Source organism: Simochromis diagramma, unplaced genomic scaffold (genome assembly GCF_900408965.1).
Source record: "Simochromis diagramma unplaced genomic scaffold, fSimDia1.1 OVJJ01000453.1, whole genome shotgun sequence".
NCBI lineage: Eukaryota > Metazoa > Chordata > Actinopteri > Cichliformes > Cichlidae > Simochromis > Simochromis diagramma.
Window position 1 is genome coordinate 1173069 of NW_024387471.1, and position 23169 is coordinate 1196237.

General features: G+C 45.7%; 2 protein-coding genes across 4 annotated transcripts; both read left to right on the top strand.

The window, feature by feature from the left end:
• The first annotated feature begins 651 nt into the window (after positions 1 to 651).
• cunh1orf53 (chromosome unknown C1orf53 homolog) lies at positions 652 to 10541 on the top strand. 3 transcript variants are annotated; one of them, XM_040015039.1, is made up of 4 exons: positions 652 to 656; positions 1263 to 1450; positions 4234 to 4335; positions 5531 to 10541. In XM_040015039.1, exons 2-4 carry the CDS (start codon positions 1265 to 1267, stop codon positions 5600 to 5602), a joined length of 360 nt encoding a protein of 119 aa, XP_039870973.1. In that variant the 5' UTR covers positions 652 to 656; positions 1263 to 1264; the 3' UTR covers positions 5603 to 10541. The 3 variants fall into 3 exon arrangements, with proteins under 3 accessions (XP_039870973.1, XP_039870974.1, XP_039870972.1); XM_040015038.1 differs by lacking the exon at positions 652 to 656 and having other exon boundaries at positions 1002 to 1450; XM_040015040.1 differs by lacking the exons at positions 652 to 656; positions 5531 to 10541 and having other exon boundaries at positions 996 to 1450; positions 4039 to 4234.
• Positions 10542 to 10641: 100 nt separating this feature from the next.
• On the top strand, positions 10642 to 22571 carry lhx9 (LIM homeobox 9). Its single transcript, XM_040015034.1, is given in 7 exon segments — positions 10642 to 11569; positions 14917 to 15155; positions 15918 to 16120; positions 17027 to 17385; positions 20281 to 20483; positions 21111 to 21233; positions 21235 to 22571. Coding segments are annotated over 7 exon segments (1431 nt in total). The 5' UTR covers positions 10642 to 11397; the 3' UTR covers positions 21367 to 22571.
• Positions 22572 to 23169: the final 598 nt, after the last annotated feature.

Here is a 23169-nt window from a genome sequence, read left to right on the forward strand (position 1 = left end):
CAGGGAGTAAATGCAGCCTGCAGCAGAGTTAACATAAAATCATTCTGGAGTCTATTGCCAAGTGAATTTATAAAGCATCTGTTACATTAATCAGGTCGCTTTTACAGCATGAGATGATGCGCCAAAACTGCCGAATATAGAAAAGGTTTCGATGGAAAACAACGGGCCTTGGAAAATACATCATTTGTTTGGCTTTTGTTTAAATATGTCTTCCCTTCCATGCTGTGCGTGCAAATATTTTTATCAGTGATGTGTAATTTGTCTGAGGGTAAATTGACCCCACAATGTCAGTCAAAAGACACTTGTCAGGTTTCATTACCCATAATTGTGAAACAGGGGCATCATCAGTAGTGGCTTGCAGCAGCGGATAACCTTGAAAGGACTCATTAATGTCCACTCACCAACCTTGCAGTTATCCGTCCAAGGCACCATGTTACTTTATTATTATGGAAAGCTGTCTGCGTTTGTTCTGCAGCGCAATCACGCAAAGAAACACAGCATGCTTCACCACCCATATACACACAGAAGTATATGTGTGGACAAACATTTTTGTTAATGGCTACAGAAATATCTGCTGGTGGCTTTCATGGTTAGCACTCACAGCAAGAAGGTCCTGGGTTCAGTTCCACCACAGACCTGTCCAGGGTGTGCTCTCCGTCTTGACCTAAGAGGGGGTTCGGTTCCATGACCCTGACAGAAGTGGGTGGATGAGTTCTTTAATAGAAAGCTAACTGTAGTCCCATGAAATATATGTTGCATGTTTACCCCCATGCTATAGCAGAGGCTACAGAAAACAAGGCCTCAGTTTATCGGTGTGACACTGAATAATAACGCTCCAGCAGGTCACCACTTTTTCATTCGGTATTTGTGGGTTTTGGTGATCTTTCTAACAGTGGACTTGTACCTCCGTGTAGTGGCAGCTTTCAAACAGCAGAGGCGCTGCACGAGCCGGTGGGTCGGAGTTACGTGACGGTCACATTGGTGGCACGTGACCAGGGGCCGATGAGGAAGTAAAACGCTTTCTGTGCAGCAACATGGGGAGAGGCTGGATTTGAACAGTGATTTGTAACATGAGCAGGGAAAGGCGCATTCGCGTTTCTTTCCTCACGCAGTGTCACAGTTGTTCTCTTAATAAAAGCCGCTCCCTGCTTGTAACCTGCAGATGGTTTATCGCAGAAGCATGTTTCGCAAAAACTTCCCGAGTAAAGCGTTTGTCTGCAGACTCGTTCTTCTCTGCTTCCACTTCAATAAACGACTCGTAGCGATGTCGATGCCAAAGCTGTCGGGAGAAAGCTCCGAGCCACCGGCGAACAGCGGCGCGTCACAGATCGACGAAGGCACGACAGCAGCAGACGTCAGCGACGCGGGGGGCGAAAACGACCCCGCCTCCGCGGGAAAGTTCACAGAGGGCGAGATGGCCATCCACAGAATCCATAGACTAGCGTGTGCGGTAAGATGCATCACTGAGACAGCCAATCGTGTCATGTAGCACAATCGGACCGCAGATCCACGGGTGATTAATTACACGCGCTTTACAGAGAAATGATGATAATTCTGGGACTGGACGAACTGCAGAACCGACGCAGACGCTTTACTGCAGACCAAGGACGGCAGAGTAACAGCTGCAAAAATGGTTACAAAGTTTAGAATGTGCGTGTTGTGACAGGTGATCAGCACCGGATGGAATAATGTGTTCAGTGAGTGTTGCAGCAGCTGATAATCTATAAGCGTGTTGTCTCTGTTAAATGCACTGGGCTAACTTAAGATTAAAGCACCGGTTGGACGTCCTTTGCCTTTGTCTTCATTCTTCGTGGCACAGATTCAAATAATTCCTGGAAACGTTCCTCAGAGATTCTGGTCCCTGTTGACAGGATAGCTTCATGCAGTCACTGCAGATTTGCCTGCACATCCTTGATGTGGCTCTCCTGTTGCACCACATCCTAAAGGTGCCCTGCTGGACTGAGATCTGGTGATAAGGCAGAATGGATGTTTGCGCCAAATTCCGACCCCACGATCTGAATGGCACAGCAGAAATCAAGAATTATCATTTTTCCAATCTTCGCGTTGTCACCAAAAATTCTTCAGTCACTTAAATCAACCAGTTTCTAATTCAGCAGGTCATCTCGACCACGTCTACACACCTTAAATCGTGTGATTTATAACTGTTGGACAGTCCTGGGCGTTTGCTGTACTTTTCATTTCACGATGATCCAGATGTTTCCAACTGGTGAAAGGTCTGGACCCGGTCAGCTCAGGACCTAGCCTCTCCTATGAAGCCTGCGGTCATAATAGATGCCGTACGTAATTCAGCAGTGTTGTATGGACGGCAAGCTGCCGCTTCCATCTGCACTAATGCCTTCCCATACCATCAGAGATGCTTGCTTTTGAACTTAGCTGCAGTTAGTCTGGAGTGTGCAGCGTCCATGTTTTTCAAAACGACTTTCAAATTTCATTCTCGGTCTGACAAAAGATTCCTGCTTTCCCTCAAAGTAGGAAAGTGTCACCTGCCATCCTCAAATGCAGGTGTCCAGAGAAGACGGCAGCGTTTCTGGATCATGTTCGCTTATATCTCGTTCTTTCACCTGCATTTGTGGGCGGCAGGTTGAACTGTGTTCACAGACAGGAACTTCTGGCTGAGGGACAGAAGATGTCGGGCATCTATTATTGATTTTCAGCGTTGTACCGTGCGCACAGAGATTTCTCCAGATTCTCCAAATATTCTGATATTATGCACTGCAGATGATGAGATATTCACAGTTTTCTGCGTTATTCTGATAATGTAATCATAGGTTTCTGCAGATTGATGAACCTCTGCCCGTGTTTGATTCTGAGAAACTCTGCCTCTCTAAGACGCTCTCTTTATACTCACTCATGTCACTGAGCCGGTGCCAGTTGACCTGATTACTGATAAATGTTGTTTCTTTTTAGCTCCTCTTACTTTTCAGGCTCCAACATTTTTGTTGGAATTGTTTTTTTTTATTAGTCTTTTCTCTTAAACACAGTAACAAGTTAAAATCTGACGTCAATAATCTGGAACAATACCAGCATGATGTTTTCAAACTGGCCACCGTGTGTTAGCAGCACGATAACCTGGCAGCTACGATGCATCTCCCTCCTGTTCCCATGGCGGTGCCCCCAACCCCCCTCCACGTCCCCCGAGCCCTTAACCAAGTGACATTTAGGAAGATGAAACCACTGATGATTTTTGACTCAGTCTTTCCATTCTAACCCGAGATAAACATCTTAATTATTTTGCAGTGAAAGTGTAGGTATTGGAAAGAAGTACGAAACGGCGCCTGAACGTAGGAGGTGTCTGTGTCCACCTGTTATTGTTGTGAACTTTCACACAGAGGAGAATACCTGCCCGCTGCCCCAAAGAAATGATGCTGATTGTTTGTGCTAGATCCATCATATTCACCAAATCTCACTTGCTCTTCCATGGAGCAGAACCAGCGAGCTGTGCTGATGACAGCGGTGAATAGGTGTCATCCGCATGCCTTTAGGCTTATCTGTTGTAAATATTGTGCTTCGGAGTGTGGATGAAGTTGAGGCAAGTTGGCCGCGACCTGAGGAGAGCGGTAGGGCCTGGGTGGGAAAAGTACAATACAGAGGGGGCCCAGCTATGCCAGCTTCACTATGTGGCCTTGCAATGGCATGTGAAATGACAAGCCGTGTCACCAAAGGGCCTGGGGCCTTTTTCCCTTTGTGGCCTGTCAAAGCTCACCAACTAGTGGCTCTCAGTTTGAAACAGACTGAGAGATGACATTTTGGAACTTCCTAAGGGATGGAGAGGAGTTCAGGGTTTTTCCACTTACAGAAGGTGTTTTTGTGCCTATGCAAGACGAATAACTGCACCAAATAAAACAACGACTGTCTGTAAAGTTGATTTTTCACCATCCTGAAAATTGTCAGAACGACGTGCAGGTTTCAGGGCTACCAGCGGATTAGTCATAGCGTATTCTCACCTACTGAATTGCACGCTAATTAATTAGTAATATCTTAAGAATGAGGGTGTCTTACATCTGTTTCTATGCTCAGAGGTCACCCAGTCCTCCTTCTCCTTGAACCACAGCAATCTGTCTCTGCATACGTTCTTAGGCACTATTTTTCTTGCAGGCGTTCTTGTGTTTGGGTGAGTATATGTATCGTATGTATTTCTGTGTGCGCGGTTCACATCCCGCCACGTGTTTGTGTGTCACTCTAATTGAATGGTAATATCTTCATTATGCTCAGGCAAAGAAGCAGATGTACGTTGACCCTTCCAGCGGGTATAAGGTGTTCACGGAGTATGCCCACCTTCAGAGAGGGAAGTGCTGCGGCAGCGCGTGCAGACACGTGAGCTCTTTGTTTTTACTGGTTTTTCTCCCTGTTTTTGTCCTCTGCCGTGTTTTTCCCACCCTGCTCGTTTGATCCTGTCTGTTTCCAACGGTAACCGACCTCGTTTGTAAACCGTGGTTCTGCCAGAGCAGTTTTGACCAACGTTCGTCATTTATTTTCAGCACAAAACATGAAACGAAAGCAGGTTTGGTGGGTTGGAGCTTCCATGGTGTTGAAGAGGATGAGCTAACAGGGCTAATGACGCTGTGTGTTAGTTTCCAGGCTGCTTTCTGTACGTGGATGGAACCAAATAGAAATAAAACGAAATAGATGGTCCAGTACGTTGCATCAAAATATGAAAGGGCACAAACATGTAAACTGTCTTTATAACAGCACCTTTCAAGATAAGGATCACAAAGTGCTGCACACCAACAATCCACAACAAACACAACAGCCTATACAAAGAATGATCGATGTTTTAAACAGTTAGTGCCGTCTACAGTCTCCTTCGGTCTTCAGGTTAGAGCGAAGAACCTCCGACGACGTCAAAGACCTGCACGTTTTATATGGATGCACGGCTTCGCTACAACAATCAGAGCTCTGATCGCCGAGCTCGAGGACCGAGGACTCGCGGTCGCATTTTGGACAGCAAGTGAGACCAACGCACGCTGAATTAGTCCAGTCTGAGGACACGAAGGCATCATAATAATCCTTCCTGACGGTTCAGCTGAGATCACAGCAGTAAATATGGTTAAGATCAAATTCTAGGTTTGACTCTGTGACACAGACTTGAGACGTGAGCGTGACATTAGCAGAAAGGCTCATCTGCTCAGAGTTTGGGGATCTATTTGCTCAGCATCATTCCTGACCTCTGCTGGTTTGAAGTTTCCAGACTAAGGATCGGTGATGGTGAAATGCAAAGCTGAGCGGGTCATCCGTGTGTAACAAACCAAATACACAGACGTGTTGTGGGTTTTCTGACGGTGTCAGCCCCGCTCTGCTCATATCTGCTTTGCTCTGTCCACTCTCCATCCCTGCTCTGGGGTTTGCTTTCGCCCCGTCCCATCCCATTCCGTCTTCCCCCCTGTCCTTATCCGACTCGTCCTTTTTTCCTTTGCTCGATCTGCTTCTCATGTGTCGTTCTCAGTGTGACTAAAGCTCTGCTCCACATGCAGCTGTTAACCGGCGCTAATTTATCTCTCGTCTCCCCCAGTGTCCATATGGCCAAGTCAACGTGAAGGACCCCGCCACGAAGAAGCGGTTCAATTCCCTGTTTTACGTGTAGACCTAACAGCCTCGTGCCAAGGTAACGCGCTAGGAGCCTGTTTGGAATGGAACCCACCGCACGTTGCTTGTCTTCTGCCTGTCGTTATTTGGACTACTTGAGTCATTTTTTTCTTTTAGCCGTGTAATAAATGATGAAATATGGGTAGTGTCTGTGCAATACCTATCTCTTATGAATCACAACTATTCTTAGGATTATTTTCATTCTGGCAAAATGGGAAAGGAGGAGAACGGATTTGTTCACTAGACCCTCATGCAAAACAGTCTTTTATCACATTTTTGTTTTGTTCTGTTTTGCAGATACTTGTTTTTTCCTCTCAGTGTCCAGTGAAATGCCTTTGAGCCTCATTTTTTCTTTTCTCTTCAAGAGTATTTAATATTTTGTAGTATTCTGCTCTTCTGATGCATTTACAAGGGTTGTGGGAGTATGGAGATGAAAAACTGAGAGTGCATTTTAGATCTTTGCCCTCCAGATAAAGGGCATATAAGCGAAAGTAACTGTAAGATAGTCAGATGGAGTCTTGTGCTCTTTTGCTTCGCATCGCTTGTTATTTTTTTTCCTCTCCCAAACGTACGACTGCATGAATATTAGCATCATTTACACACCACAAGTGCTTGACTGAACTGTCTACCTTTGACTGAGATACTGTGTTGTTAAAAATAGGAAGGTGCCAGGGGTCAGCCCTCACACTTGGCTGCGCTGCTTTTACACCACTTGATGGAATCAGGCTGTTAGCAAACATGCCACGGACATCAACAGCAGCCCTCCCCACCGGACTTGCAGCTCAGCCTCCTGGCAACACTCGGCTACAGTGCAGCTCCCCGCGGCTGCTCTCCTGAGCCGCAGCCTAATGAACTCCTGGGCCCTCTCATCCCAGGACTGCAATAGATCAGCTCGGCGCTCACCAGCTCGCTTAGACGCACACATGCGCAGGCAGGCTCGCTCCATCGCAACACTGCGTGGCTCCTAATAGGCCAATATAGAATAAAGGTTGCACTTGACCGCGCGCTTCGTAGCCCTGAGTGATAGCGCTAGGTAAGGTCAAGCGCTCGTATAGAACTACCTATGCCGTGGAAAGATGCGGCGCTTGATTTGCGAGTGCATGTGGGTAGGCGGCGCGACGCCTCCGGGCGCTCGCCGCAAACCCAACGCGCACGCTCGTCCTTCTCCGCCCGATTGGGCAAACGGCATCGCCATGAGAGGATGTGTCTTTTCCTCGGCAGGTGGGTCCCAAAGGCAAGTGCTTAGCGATCGGAGCAAAGCCCTGTGAGCGGCTGCAAGGAGATCGGTGATCCCGACAGTGCTGGGGAGGACAGGTTCTGGGGACGCGTCGTCAGGCGGGATGAGAGGCGAGTTTATTTGGTGTTATTCTAAACCGAGGCAGCGGAGCGTGCGGCAGCAACATTTCTACAGCGGGACGGCGAAGGTGTCACACTCATCAAGTACCTGGGCCCGCTTGCCTGCCGCGGCTCTGCCGGTTTTGCCTAGGGACTCGTCTGTCACATTAAAGTAGATGCATTGCCATTCAGGGCCTCGGCGGTCCCGCAGCCTGACCATGAAATAGGCCAACTTTCATGTCTGCCTCATCCCTCCACGTCTTCCCAATCCAGTGATGGCACAGTTTGAATTTTTTCCCCTCCATCATCTTCCAGCCTAGCAGTTTGTGACTGAGACGCAAACAGCACACCTTCCACAGATTAGCAGAGAAATGCACTCCGGTTACTAATTCATCCTTAATTCATTAGCGGATTGATTGAGTAGCCTGTGAAGTGCACTGGGACAATGAGAGAGAGCGTTCGGCTAGTTTCTGTGTTTAATCACTGAAACAAATTAATTTATCTAACGTTGATTAAAGTCCCGCCTTTTATTTGGGTTGTCTCTGGGTTGAGCTGCACCACGATCATTTTCTCTTTTACCCACAGTGCACATGTGCTCCCAGCAGCCGGTTAGACACGTGAGGCGACTCTCTCAGGCGTTTTGGACTGAACATGTCCGACCCTCAGCTGGAGCATATGCTGTACTGGAGCAGAGTGGCAGCTATACGCCGTGTGCCTTTCTGCAGGATGATGGCACTAGCTGCAGAGAAAGAGCGAGCTGTCCAGTTTGGATCTGTGACCAGACGTGCTCCAGTCACAACCAGTTGACAGGCCAAGCAGCAGCCCCCACCCCCATCGCACCCCATCTCAAAGGGGCACAGCAGCCCCGCGGCCAGTGGCCCCGACCACAGTCGGTTACAGCGTCTCCATCACTGCTGGCCGGAGCAGCCAGGAACTGACACAAGGTTGGCGGGGAAAAAAACTTAAGTGTCAGCCATATGATGGCTGAAAGGAACATCAGTCTCAGCAATTGGCCAGGCACCGCTCAGTATGCCTGCCTGCCTGTGTGTGTGTGTGTGTCTTGATATTGAAGCAGCATTTGAGCAGCCCCTACATCAACGTCTGGTCGTTCTACACAGACAATGTCAGCTCGCCTCAGGGCAGCAGCCTCCACAGTGGTCATATGGACAACCACATCCCTGTGGTAGAATTAGTGATAAAAAACACACATGGCCACTGAGTGACAGTCAGCGCACCAGATTCCTTTGGACAGACAGGGCTGCAAATAGCACAGAGGAGCAGTTTCTCCCTCAGACCGCAACTGGTGGTCAGGCTCATGCCAGGCCGAGCCGCGGTCGCCAGATGAGCCCAGATAAAAGCAGAGTCGGGGGCAGTCAAAGGCACTTAAGTGCCCAAGGAGCACTTTGGCCTGTTTATTTCCCTCCTGGTTTTGCATCGCCGCAGTCGTTCGTGATTTCTCATCTGCGCTTTGGACCCGACGTGTCGCCGCTTTCTTCAGCTGTCACGCCATCTAACCTCCAGCTCGCTTCACATTACGCCGTCTTCTGACTCTGTGTCCTCGCTCACTGAAGTAGAAAGACGGCGCTTGTTTGACAGCAAAACGATATTTACTAACCCTCTCCTCGCAAACGCTGCTCTGCCCCATAAGGTTATGTAGTGATAAATAACATCCATCTATTATGTTTCCATGTCCTTTCTAGTGTGTCCAGATACGGACTAATACACGCACCGTTCCCCAGAAGGATACCGTGTCCCCAGAGGTGCTGGGGGTGGGTGGGGTGCATGTAGTGGTAGCTGTTCTGGAGGCAGGGAGGGGAGGCAGGCAGCAGTTGGTGTGCAGAGAGCAGCGGCTCAGGCTGGCTAGTTAAGAGCTTCTCTTTCCTATCCTCCATCTGCCAGGGACCGGGGTTGTGATTTGAGCTCCAGCAGAGCAGAGCAGGGAGGAGATCGAAGGAGGGGTGGATGGCGAGAGGGAGGGAGGGGGGGGGAGCGTTGCTTGGAAGAGGCAGAAAAGGGAAAGTGGTAGAAGCAGGATGAGGCGGGGGAGAAATGACCAGCAGGAGGAGACGTGGAGATTCTCGTATTATCCTCCATGTCGTTATTTCCTTAAAATCGCCGTTCAGCATTTCGCCTCTTTATGAGACGCCGCCGGGGGGCGGGGGGGCGTTTCCCCGGTTTTGTGCATTTCTGATATGGCCTCTGCTTCAATAATTACAAAGTCACGTCCACTGTGAGTTTGTAAATATTTCCAGGATGTCTCACCATCCAGCCACCCAGGCTCATGTGACTGGGATACAGCTTTACAGTGCTTCACTCCTCCCTCTCTTCCTCCTCCTCGCCTCACCCTCTCCCTTCCCTTCCCACCCCTCTCCTTCATTCTGTCAGCGTTTAGCCCGTGGTTCCCTGCACCTCACTGGATCCTGGGAGAGCCTTCCCACCGCCTCCTCCTCTTCCTTGCTTCTCTCCTACTCCTCGCCTCCTCGCCTCCACCACCTCTCCTAGGCTCCTTTTCTGGCCATGCTTTGGGAGTGACTGAGAGCTCCCCCTGTGAGACTGAGTGTCACTTGAGGTGACCCAGAAATGATAACTCCAGATGAACTCTGGATGTGTGGTAATCTAACCACCGTGCCCTACAGCAGAGAGGAGCCAGGCACTCGGGGAGGTGCGGGGGTGGGCGGGGGACAGCCAGGCGACCTGCTTGGCGCTGTAGCCGCGGTTTCGCCGATTTAACCAAGCGCGCTGCAGCGCCTGTCTGGGTATCGTGCTCCTAGCACGCTGTGTGTGCGCTCCGTGTTGTGCTACGCTGTGAAATAGATCTCAGTGTTGTTGCATTATTGATGAGATACACTGTGATGTCAACCCAGGCTGAAGGAGCAAAGCAAAATGACTGTTAGCAGTGTGGCACGTGATCATTTATGCCAGCGGTGCAGAGGTGTAATTAACTGTCACCCTTCGCTCCAGCCCCGGTGCTCGTTCACACAATATTCTATTCACTCGTAGTCAATTGAAACGAGTCCATCCGTGCACGGCGCGCCGCTCCGTGGGGAGCACGAGCACGTTTGGGTTATCCTGTTGTTTTTCTGGATGACCTCCCTTTCTCGTGTTTAAGATGAACGTGCACTTCAGGAGGAGCTGAGCGCTCCTTAAACGCTTTTCATTCTCGTACCGGTGATACCGTTTAATGCACGATTGTCAGTTTGCATTTCAGGTGGAGAATAATAAGAAAGTAAGAAACCTCGCGCTCCTTGTATTTACCTCTTCAATTGAGAAAATACGGCCTCATTAAGAGAGACACAACCAAACCATCCTCAAAACATAAACACTATTAATATTTACTAAAATCTTGACATTATTAATTATTGGTGAATTTTTCATCAGCGTTTCTTTTTTTCATTGGATGTTGCAACACAAGGCCACACAAGGCAAGTGTGGAAGTCTACTTCCTGGCTGAACAGACTTATTATTGCTTTGAATTTTTATGAAGTTTGTCAGCTCAGCTCCTCAGAAAAGGATCCGGGCGTGCAGTGTGCCAGACACATATGTCTTTTTTGTCTTATTTGTGTTTGTAATGAAATGCATCAATAAAATTAGACTAAAAAGTGTGGTGGGAGTCACGTGTCGTCTTGTATTAACGGATCGCACATTTTTATTATTCGTTTGTCGTCACGAAAATATGAAATCAAGGAGGTCAGAGAAGGGGGGGAGGCGGGGGCAACAAAAAAACCGCGACCTTTCCTAATAGGCAACCCTCCGCTGTTTTGGTCCAGTACCCACATGATTAAAATGCGCACAATTCGTCAATTAATGAGCACTTTTATTTTGAAAATGGCTTCGATTTGGTATTTGGTTATTCAATACCAAAACATTTTCCCCTCCAGGCGTGTGTTGCTGCGCTCCCTATCTTTGTCAGATTTGATTGATCCAGTTTGACTTTACACCCTAATTATTTATTCACACAAACCTCTCCAGCCAGTGAGACTGTAACCGTGCTCAGCTCACCTCAGTCTCCTATAATACGATCGGTGTGTGTATATATATTTAAAAATAAAAGGTAAAGAAGCTATGATGCATTTTGGGATTATAACTGTTTAGGCCCAGATGTGCTTGGAGCCAGCTTTCATTTCTGATCTGTGCAGACGCTGGCTTATTCATATTAGGTGCGTAAAATGAATAACAATAATGATAACCATGCAGGAGCTGGATTCATTTACAGCACAGGCTAAGTTGGGGTGTTTAAAGGACAAAGACATATTTAATTGCTGAAAAGTCCCTACATTTTATTTTATACAGTGATAGTTTTGTTGTTTCATTTGGAGACCACCGACTTCACCACTTTAATTCAGAAGCACATCACAGATTATAACCTACATGCTGAGTAGGCCATTGGCTCATGGCTCCCCGTTTTCTGTGTGCTGCGGTGTGTTGAGGGCCGTCTGCCTACGAGAGAGGAATATTTAAATGTCTTGTGTTTTAATTGACGCCCGAACTAGAACTGTAAGCTCAGAAACGAGGAACAGCCCCCCATCTACCGGCAGCCTCTCCTCTGTCTCCTCTGCACACTGCGCACAGTCCGGAGCGGCTCAGTCTGCGCGCTGCACAGGGATCTCACTCTCACACTGCACAGCCGCAGGTAAGACTTTTTTCCATAGCTATTTATTCTTGAGGGAAACGCTTATAATAATAATAATAATAATAATAATATTAGTAACACAGAGAGGGCTTTGGGGGGGAAACGAAAGGAGAAGCGGGCAGCGTGTGAAGCAATGCGCGACAGATCTGACGCGTGATAAAGACAGTGACATGGGTGATTTTGTCCAGGATAAAAGCGCAGATTTTATCGATCGGTGTGTGTTTTAAAAAAAAACTTATATATATTTTTTCTTATTATTATTTTTTTCTGTTTGCCTAAATCAGTCTCGATTATGCACATAAATAATAGATTGGAGTTTGCACGCCAGTAAAATCGTGCGAAACACAAATGTACGCGTTTTATGAAAATACAGGCAAAATGTCTCTGTGTGCGTGATTGTGATATTATTATTATTATTATTTTCATTTTCATTATGTATTTGACAAACGTCAGTGGCCCACTGAGCCGACTCTCGCCATGTCAAACAGAAATGCTGACACTGTGGATTTTTGTGCTTTAGTGCTTTTCCAAAGCCTTAAAATAAATTCAATTCCTTAAATAATAATAATAATAATAAATTAATCTTTAACTTGGATAAATCACTCTCACTGACTAAAGCGGGAATGACACACAAAACCACTGTTTTATTTCCTACCGGTTTTTTTAAAGACACTTTAAAAATACTGACGGTGTTTTAGATTTTTTTAAAAAGATATTTCAAAATAAAAGTGACTTTTTTTTCGTTTTGTAAAAAAAAATATACATATATATAGTTTGGTCAAAATCCGAAGTGAAATAAAAAGACAATCAGACAAATAAAACGCTTCAAGAATATATGTTTTAAATACAGAAAAAACCAAAATAAACCAAACAGCAGCTACAAAGACACCCCCCCCCCCCCGCCCCCCCATCCCCTTGGTGTTCACTGACACATTGGTAAACGCTCTTCAGTCATATTAAATGTCACTGCTGGAGGCAACGGGCCACAACAGCGTTATTTATCGACATTAACGCTTTCATTAAAAATAATAATAATAATGATATTTTCTTTAAAAACTTCTTCATATTCAAAACACACCCTTTTGCCTAATTCGCAGAGAAGACGCAGAATGGCAGGAAAACTGCAGTTAAGATTAAAAATCGCACACAGAGCTGAGCTTATCGTGCCACTCGGGGCGTCTTTGTCCAGGTGAAATGAAATCCTCGTGTCCTTTTTGAGTGCCCCTTTTCCCCCACCACTCTGCGGCTGGTGCCGGGACACTGCAGAGCGCAAATGAGCGTTATGGGTTTGACAACAGCTGCACGTCCAGCCCGTCCAGGAGGGTTCAAGCCTCGTCTTATAGCGCTGCTATCAAGGGGCCTCCAATTAAAGCCAACACAACTTCGCTTGGTGCTCACGCGTGTGTGTGCGTGTGCGCGCGCGCGTGCGGTGAGGTGGATGGGTGGTGGGAGGTTCACGTGATAATGTAACACGTCTTGAGATGAAGCATCCACACCTGCAAACCTCCCCGAGCTTTGCTAAATCTATTAACGGGACTGATGTTTGTCTGTTGTTGATGAAAAATAATGCCGTCATCGATCTTACAAAGACCACAGCTCGCTGGCATGGATCCAGCTGGAAGGTCACGCGGCCAAAATCTCCAATTAATGAACAAATTAATTAAAAAAAATATAGTTTTGTTGTCACCAGGTCTGCACTGCATACTGGAAGCGGAACGCGTTTTATTTCCTGGCTTTATTATTTGGGCAACAAAGCTTTCCACACCCTTTTAAAACTGACACAGATCGTTATTGCAGCCCCCACTGCGCCCTGCGTAAAGCAGACCATCTTTGGAGATAGGGATGGAATTTTAAAAAGCATGAATTTCTAAAAATATGCGATAGCTGGTTGAGGTTTCCCTGTGGCGACCACCAACTGGAGGTCTCTCTCTCTCATCTCGCCTTTACTTCCACGTTGCTTCTTATAAAGCCCGTAAGAAGAAAAGCAGAAAGAAAGAGAAACACACAAACAAATGAAATGCGGAGACTACACAGTTCTCGGCTGCTGTCAGATCAACTCTCCAGCAGGTAAACAAGGTTTTGGCCTAATTCAGCAGACAGAGAAAAGACGAAGGGCCGCGTTAATGAATCCTTGACAGTGGATAATGACTGCTTCAAAAGAGCGTTTAAAAGAGGGAGAGAGAGATTTCTATACATGTAAGCGTGCAGCGAGCTGTTCGGGTTATCTGAGTAAGGAGGCTGTCGTTACCTGGGATACATTTTATTCATTAATTAATTCAGTTTTTAATCAAATCTCATTCATTTGGGCTGAAAACAAATCACATTGTTTCAAAAATGTTCAATTGAATCTGTCCCCGCCCTCTAGCCTATCACTGATCACTGCCCCGCCCCAGACAGAATATTTATGTCACAAACACACACTGTGTGTGTGTGTGTGTGTGTGTGTGTGTGTGTGTGTGTGTGTGTGTGTGTCTGGTCCAGCTCGCACTTCCCAAAAACTCTTCCAGTCTGACCAACCGAAGTTTTATTAGAAAGTGTCTTTAAGCGACACCCCGTGAGACACGTGTTTATTCCCACTTGTGAGGCGTCCGGTGAAACCACAGAGGGCCTCGGTCGCCTGCTTGGGATGCAGATGATTTCATAAATAAATCTAATATATTTGCACCGACTTTGTGCAGCTTACGTTCCCGTCGTCTCGCCTTTAAATGGCAGAACAAACGTAATGAAAATGTCAGTACCATAAAGCAGTGGTCCAGAGTCGGGGGGTTTTGAGGGGAGAGTGACATCTCTTTGTTGCTGAATAGAAATCAGCGGCGATGCAGGGAGAGAGAGAGATGGGGAGAGAGAGGGAGGGAGGGAGGGAGGGAGGGAGAGAGGAACTCCTCCTACCAAATTATTCAGACTGGGCCGGCTCTGCTCTCTTCACAAATAGGACACGGTTCTCAAATCCAGGCAGTCCCAACCTGACCTCCAAGCACCGAGGAGCCCCGGACTGGGAAACTGGGAGAGAGAGAGAGAGAGAGAGATCACCAAAAAGAAACAACAACACACAAAAAAACTTTGTGTCATTATTTTGGCCAGTGTTCACACTCCCTCCCCTCCTCAAACTCCACCACCACTTCCACACCGGCCTGTCGCATCATTTGGACTATATGTTTTTTTTTTTTTTGGTTTTTTTCCTGGAGGAGAGACATTCACAGGAAGAAGGAGAGCTCCTCCTGCCCCACTCATGCTGTAGTTTCTTCGTTTTGTCCTTTTTCTTCCCGTTGCTTCTGCTGAGGAGGTGATCTGAATCTCTGGGGTTGTGTCTATTTTTTTTCCTTCTTCTTCCTTGTGCCTCTTTTTAGAGCCTCAGAGCCCATTTGGATGCGCTGAGAGAGCGGGGCGCAGCGCTGCAGTGCATTATATGGAAGTTGTGGGCTGCAAGACAGAGGCAGGCAGTTGCACGTTGCGTCCAGGACCTGGAGCCATGCTTTTCCACGGGATCTCCGGGGATCACATCCAAGGAATCATGGAGGAGATGGAGAGAAGGTCGAAAACGGAGTCTCGCCTGGCGAAGGGCATGCAGCTGAACGGAAGAGAGTCGGTAAGAGCCAGGCCGAGCCGTGTGTGAAATAATGGCTAAAAAGTCGCGTTAATCTCACTCACCGCAAGACCGAAAAACGGCACGTTAACGTGCCCGGAAACGTGCAGACATTTGGGTGGTAAGTAGGAGGCCAGTGAGGAGGATTCTCGTCTTTATCCATATTATTCCATTGGATATGATAGATTTCATAGCAGCAGTGTTCTTTTAATGGCTGCGTCTTCTTCTTCTGCACAAAAATAATTGGCGTGAACGACAGCTTTTAATTCTGGTGTCGTTATTTCTAAATATATTTAAAGCACCGTTTTAGTCTTGTCATCAAATAAAACGAACATTAATGTCGGCGTATTATTTCTCTGACAGCGTTTTGCATTTTTCAGTTTCATACTTGCAAATAGAAGCCGACCTGGGTTTTTTTTTTAATTAAAAATTATTAATTTTAGCATTTTAAATTTATTCGTAGATGGATTTAATTTCAAAACACGAACATCATCTGTATTTTTCCTTCATACGTATAATAGGTAAATAGGCTTAATTCATAGACGCGTTGTTCCATAAGTAAGAGCTATTTGCACATCAAGCTGCTGTAGCATAACTGAGGGTTTCACAGGCAGCTTTCCAGGTTTAAAAAAGAAAAGTTGAATTTTATGGCCAGCATTTCGTTTTTTTGCTTTTCTTCTTTTAAGCACAATGTTGTGACGATTTTCCCAGCAGTGGTTTGAAGCGATCAGCTGCCATGAGCCTTGTTTTCCTTCTTTGTCCCAGAACATGCCTTCTATGAGCCCAGAGAAGCCAGCCCTGTGTGCCGGCTGTGGCGGCAAGATTTCGGATAGATACTACCTCCTGGCCGTGGACAAACAGTGGCACCTGCGGTGCCTCAAATGCTGTGAATGTAAACTAGCGCTGGAGTCGGAGCTAACGTGTTTTGCCAAGGATGGGAGTATCTATTGCAAGGAGGATTACTACAGGTAAGAAAACTGAAAGTTTAGCGTTTCAGTTTTACGGGCTTGCTCCTAAAATCGTGTGTCCCTCTTTCCCCTCTGTAACCTAAACCCAAATCTACTGACCCAGTTCGACAGTGACCTATTTATATATGATATTAGTTTCCAGCTCTTAAATAACCATTTTAGCAATCATTGTGAGCAGTCAGCGTTAGCCCTTCATCAACAGGCTGCCAGGCCTCGGACCGAAAAACATCCCAGCTGTCACTAACGTGGGCTGCCTGCTGTTAACCGGGAATAAGTTTTAACAATGAAACAGTGCTTACTCGCTGTAGCTTGGTGTGTAATGCAAACACGAACTTAATGCATAAGTCACCTTCTTATCCAAACTCGTATTATTATTTAATTATTATTATTATATTAAAGTAATACGAGTGTAGCTCCAGAAAAACAGCTGGACAAAAATGTCCTATCCTATATTCTTAACGCACATTTTTACGGCACTGCTTCGGCTCAGGCCGGGATGCTGTTAGTTACGCTCTGTAATTATTACATACTTGTGTATTTACCTTCTGATAGTGTTGCTGAACATATGCTTGTATTATTCGTGTGTCGGAGGAAAGCAAACGGGCTAGCGTTCGTGGGTTTTATTGTCGAGGTTGTGTAGCGACTCTGCGCGCACATGTACACACCCAGTTCTGGGCCAGATGTGGCTATCAGAATGCAACCTCAAAATATAGGCCTGCTTTAGTGATCCTGTGCAGGACGCTGGAGCCACGCTAAGGCGCATAGAGGCCGCTTAAATAAGGCAGGCCTTACTTTTAGCTCGTGACACTGCGGGTTATATTTTAGTTTTAAGTCCCCCCCCCCCCCGTGCTGTTTGTCCACTCTGGTCTTTATGGATGAGGAGTCTTGACTGTGTGTCTGTTCCAGAAGGTTCTCCGTGCAGAGGTGCGCGCGTTGCCACCTCGGGATATCGGCCTCGGAGATGGTGATGCGAGCGCGCGACTCCGTGTACCACCTGAGCTGCTTCACGTGCACCACTTGCAACAAGACCCTGACCACGGGCGATCATTTCGGCATGAAGGACAGCCTAGTGTACTGCCGACTCCACTTCGAGACGCTGGTGCAGGGGCCGGACTACCACCCCCAGCTCAACTTCGCCGAGCTGGCAGCCAAGGGAGGCGGCCTCACTCTACCCTACTTCAACGGCACCGGCACGGCACAGAAGGGAAGGCCACGCAAGAGGAAGAGTCCGGCCATGGGGATAGATATACCGAGCTACAACACAGGTGAGACAGCTGAGCTGCTCGGAGCTTCATTTCACATCGAAAAACAACAACGACGACGACGCAGACGCGCTCACAATAAAAATCCCCTTTTTAGTTTTGGTGTGGAATCGCTCACATCTGCTTGAAGTTTTAGTGCATGGATGTTTCCAGCAGAGGAGGACAGTGAAACCAGGAAAAACATGCCGAGCTATAATGTTGTCATCACACACAAACCTATGAAATTAAACATTAAGCAGATTCTCGCGAACATTAACGAAACACCAGTTTAGGAACCCTCCGCTGCACAGTGAGTGACTGAAATGATAAAGGCTGTCAGACGGTGCTGCCTTAATTAATCTTTTTCCTCTTTCCATTTCTTTCCTTAAAAAACAAAAAAATCGGGTGAATCAGAAAAAATCCAGAGAAATCTCACAAATGCGTTTTTTTGATGGGCAGTTGCATTTTTTTCCGTCGCTTTTTAGTTGTAGTCGGGCCCTTCAGTATCCCCTCTATAACACTCCTATTATTTCAATAAATGAAATGGATGCACTCGTAACGCAGGCCTTGTTGTAAAAGCACGTGAACGTCTTGCACCGGCGCTCGGAGCTGCGGGCTAATTGATCCGTCCACGCGCGCGTCTTTTACGCACCGTTTCCGCCAACAGAATGATCGAAAGTTGACCTCGCCGCCGACCTGCTCATCGACTTTTATAATTAGAACGAATTTAGGTCATAACACGTGAAAAACAACGCGTTTGAATGGAGTAAACGTAATATACAAAATAAATCGTGGGCAAATAAACGTCCGAATATTCCGCATGTTTCACTTTTAAGCGAGGAACAAAAAAAATAAATTTAAAAAACCGCTGGAAAGCGCAAATGAAGCCAGTGTTAAACGCAGGTTTCACGTAAAATGCTGCACTGGATCGTCGAATGTTATAAGCCGACCCCGGCCCTCCCTGCAGTGTCCCCATTTTGTTCTTGCTTTCTGCGAATTAGTGTGCGGTTGAGAAAGTTTGGCATTGTGCGCCAAGTTTCCTGTGTTCCTAGTGAATGGGTAGGAATAGGGGTAATCTGCGCGTTAATTGTTCTTTGTTAATTGAAGGTGACGTTGGAATCCCTGGCCTCCCGTGCGGCGGTCAGCACAGTTCTCAGGGACAGAGCAGCGCCGCGCAGAGGGGCCTGCTGCAGGGAGAGGCCAGGGGCTGAAAACACAGCACCGTACAGTCAGCGCTCCGGTTAAATGAGCTTCGGTTTGTTATTCCTAAACACAATTCTAGGGGATTATGCAAATTCCAGTTTCTCACTGATGCTCTAATAGGAAAAAAGCCATTGTAGTCCCGTGATTTTGTTTCTGTAGTAAGAAGAAGAGATTACGCTTATTCTGCCAAAGCGTTATAACAGAGGACAAGTTAAAATAAAATAGAAATAAAATCCACGCTCACAGAAAAAGGCCCAAAGCGCAGTTACAGTGATGTCCATGTGAATTAATTGGTATGCTCCGCAGACACAATAAAAGTCCCAGAGGGAATATAATCGTGTTCATTTGGGACTCGAGTGGAAACACCATCAATTTTTAAAAGGATATTTTTGTTTTTAGCCACATGTAATTAATTTAAACGTTAAAATGTTAAAATGAGCTCACAAATGAGAGATTTTATTTTATGTTTTAAAATTAAATTAAAACGGCATCAACTGAAATAAATATACATGCGCATATATATTTATTTCAAAGCACTCTTTTGCCTCCACTGGGCTCTGCATTACGAACACACTTTTATAGCATCACTGTGTTGTTCATATAAGTGGCTGCACAGATCAGCAGGCTCTTATTCATAACAAATAGGAAGAGGTTTTGTTTGAGGTTTTTGTTCCTGCTTTTGCAGCACATCCATGTTTGTTTTCACCAGGGAAAGGTGTGTGAGTCTGCTGTGGATTCCACAGCAAAGCTGGTCTTGTTTGGATACAGAGACCCCTAGTGGGTAATATCTAGTTAAACACGAGCCAGTGAAGACTGGAACAGAAGAGCACAAATGTCAGTGATTGTTAGGTTAAAGCTGGATATTCAAACATAATTAAAGCCTTTCACACGTATCAGCATCGCTGTTCTTCTTTTAAATGATGTGTAATTTAGCCCCAAAATGGCTCAACAGGACACACTTTAGAATTGAGAAATCCTACATTTCTATATTTTTGCTGCTTTTGCAGCCACGTAAAAGATTCAGATATTTTAGACGTGCTTTCCTGAAAACACTTCTTTTATGTGAGGATCAAAATAAATACATTTTCATTGTATGTTTTTAGACAAAATCTCATAAAGTCTGGGATAATAAAAAAAATCAAATTGTGTTTGAAAAAAGCCTTTTTTCTCGCAGTGACAAGCAACACTGCTAAGCAGCGCCTGCGTTTAATTTACTGGATCCGTTTTAAGTATTTTACACACTAAGCTACTGACAAATGAGGCCCATTAGGCCTATTAGTCTTTGCAAACACAAGCAGAATGGATATAGCCCCGTCCCAGCGTACAGTTAAAATTCATCATTTTGCTGTTTTTTGTTTCAGATCTGCTCACGCAGACACGAGCCGCACGCCGCGGTTTACTTTCCTTTTAGCCGGTTCAGTCAGCTTCTCGGCTTGTTGAGGATTTTAATTGTTATCAGCACTTTGACGATACGCCGTGACGACACAGAACAGCTGTTTCTGCCTTAGCCTGTCAGTGGAAATCTTTTGTCTCTTTTTTCATCAGCGTCAGTTGGAAATCACTGGAATGAAGCTGTTTTCTTATGGTTATAGCGGTGCTAGTGGCCTGGGGCACAGTGCAAATGAAGTCTGACACAGAGGGCTGTTTATCCAAATGTAAACTGACCTGCCGAAGTTTCTTTTTTAAAGCCCGCCTCACGCTCTGCCCTCTCTTCAGGCTGTAACGAGAACGACACCGATCACTTGGACCGGGACCAGCAGGCCTACCCTCCGACGCAGAAGACCAAACGCATGCGGACCTCCTTCAAGCACCATCAGCTGCGGACAATGAAATCCTACTTTGCCATCAACCACAACCCCGATGCCAAGGACTTAAAGCAGCTGGCCCAGAAAACAGGCCTCACTAAGAGAGTCCTACAGGTAAGCAGAGTCATTGCTCCTACTAAAGTCGCTCACCCCACGTGTGTGTCTGCACGCCACTCCTCCTCCTCATTGACACCAAAGTGATCATTGATGTCGTCATCTTTTTTAGTTTTGCTTTCTTTTGTTGGTCCATTCAGTCATTAGATGTATATCCAAGGGGTTTATCTGGAATTTGTAGATGTTGTTTCTTTCTTTCTTTTTCTTTCTTTTGGAGGGAAAGAAAGGAGAAAGCAGTTAACTCTTATATTGCTAACTTTGTTAGTAGCCAGAGTGCACTTTTACTTTAGAAGAGAGAAAAAAGGTGTAATGAAACTCTCACAGTTAAAAACAACCAAATCAAACAAATCAGTAAATTGTAGCATTTTGTTTTGATTTGCTATAAAAATCCACATTCTTGTATTGAGTGTTCAGCACAGACTCACTGGTTCATTGTTACCTTGCCCCTTAAGCCCCAACTAATGTATCATACAAAGATTCATATACTTGAGACAACTTTGAAACAGTAACAGCTGTGATAACTTGACTTGTAAGCTAATGTACACATGATCTGATACTTTCTTTAAAAAAGAAAAGAAAGTTCCTTAAAGCACTAAAAGTAAAAGCCACATTGGGATTGGTTTGCAGGTTTGGTTCCAAAACGCAAGAGCCAAATTCAGAAGGAACGTTTTGCGACAGGAGAATGGAGGTGTTGATAAGGCTGATGGCACCTCACTCCCTCCGCCCTCATCCGACAGTGGGGCCCTGACCCCCCCCCTCCAGCGCGGCCACACTAACAGACCTGACAAACCCCTCTATCACTGTAGTGACCTCCGTCACCTCTAGTTTGGACAGCCATGATTCGGGGAGCCCTTCGCAAACTACCTTGACAAACCTTTTCTAACAAGCTATCTCTAGCAGACTGATTCTGTTTGGGTTTGTTTCCCCTTTTTCTTTCTTTTACTTTTCTTTCTTTGTTTTCTTTCTTCAGTTTCACATTTTATTTTTTTAAAGTGACACCTTTAAGTCAAGCAGAGACAGCTCCTTGGAACACAAAGTGCTGCACTGTGCACGCAAACAAGAGCAACAAGAGCAACAAGCAGCAGCGACCGCATTAAGACACGAGGAAACCATTTTAATGTGTAGCATTTGAAACTGCAGATGCAGAGATTGACTCGGGATGGGACGTTTTTGGAGGCGAAGGCTTTAGGAAGGAAAAAAAAGTTTGCCTGGAAAACTTAATTTGTACATTTGTCTTGAATTCTGGTTAAAAAAAGAGTGAAAACGGGCCCTCCTTAATTTATGCTTAATTGGTCAATTTTAAAATCCTACCGCTATTTCGCCCTCAGATTCCTGTACATGTATGCACTGTGTTCGCACTCTCCGATTTAAACATTTTGTTTCTGTTTTGGACTCATTTGGGAAAAATAAACTTGTAGAATGTTCTGTATATGGGTAACTCCAGAAAACAGGCTTTAATTATTTCCGAATGTTTCGGTCTTAAAGACCGAGTTGGATGGAATCAGAGCTGCACGTGAGAAAAAGAAGACGAAGGAGAAAAATGTGCAGATAGGAAACTTTACTGTGACGAGGAGAGAGAAGCAAATCCCTCAATCTGTACAGTGGTAACTGTTCGACGTGTGATGTCGTCACCTTTTCGACAATTAGAAACCGGCCAGAGAAATTCTGATTGGAGAGCAGTTAACGATTGTTTTCACGACAGAGCACTTTTTGGTTTTTTGCCTTTTTTTTGTCGTTGTCTTGTTGGCCTCACGGATTAACCACGGATGAAAAGCCTGGTGAGCGTAGATCCACAGCTAAACTCGATTGCACAGTGACAATATACTGCCCAGTGAAAAGTGCATTATTGTTTTTATCATGTTGCTCAGGGTAACGATGTGATCTTGGGGAAAAAAGAACAGAGCAGGGCGAGGGGCGAAGCGGCCGCGACGTAGATTTGTAGAGCTGACATGAACATTCAAATGACCTCACATAGGTGGAGTCGTGAGAGGCAGCCAGCGGGAAATCGCTGTCCGTGTGTTCTCCTTTTCGGCCGTATATTTCTGCTTTGTTTAACGACACTTGCCACTGAACAGACCAAAAAAAGGGAAAAAGAAAAAACCACCACGTTTCTTCTGGCTGAAAGGTAGAGAGCGAGAGAAAAGGAAAGGGCGAGCAAATCTTCAATGGAGTCGACGCATTTCGTCGTGAGCGGGCGTCACGGTTTGTTCTGTCGGGGGGCAAAGGTGGCGCCCCCGATCTACTCGATGGAGTAGATGCCTAACTCAGTTCTTCTATGTGCCTTACGCTATAACTTGGGAGAAGTTTGTGAAATTCAGGATCTATGTGTTCTTTGTTAACTGATTCACATCCTTTTTGGCGCCTCACTAGTTTTGTACTGTTTTGCATCTTATCTCCGAAGATCTTTTTATGGTGTATCCTGTTAAAAAGGGGGCAGCGATGTCACGGAAAGCATTTGTGCACTCTTTCAGATATAGTTGGGTAATCCGAGAACCTTATATATTGATCTTCGTGTTAATAGTTGAGTACAGTAAGTGTTCTATCAAGATTGTCCATGTTTCCCTGTTTCTTGACAAAGATGGTGTATAGAAACTATTTCCCCTTAAATATTTATGGACCAAACGGTTGTTATATATCTTATTAAATTTGTGTGAATAAAAAAAAATACTTTGCTTTAAATGGGTTT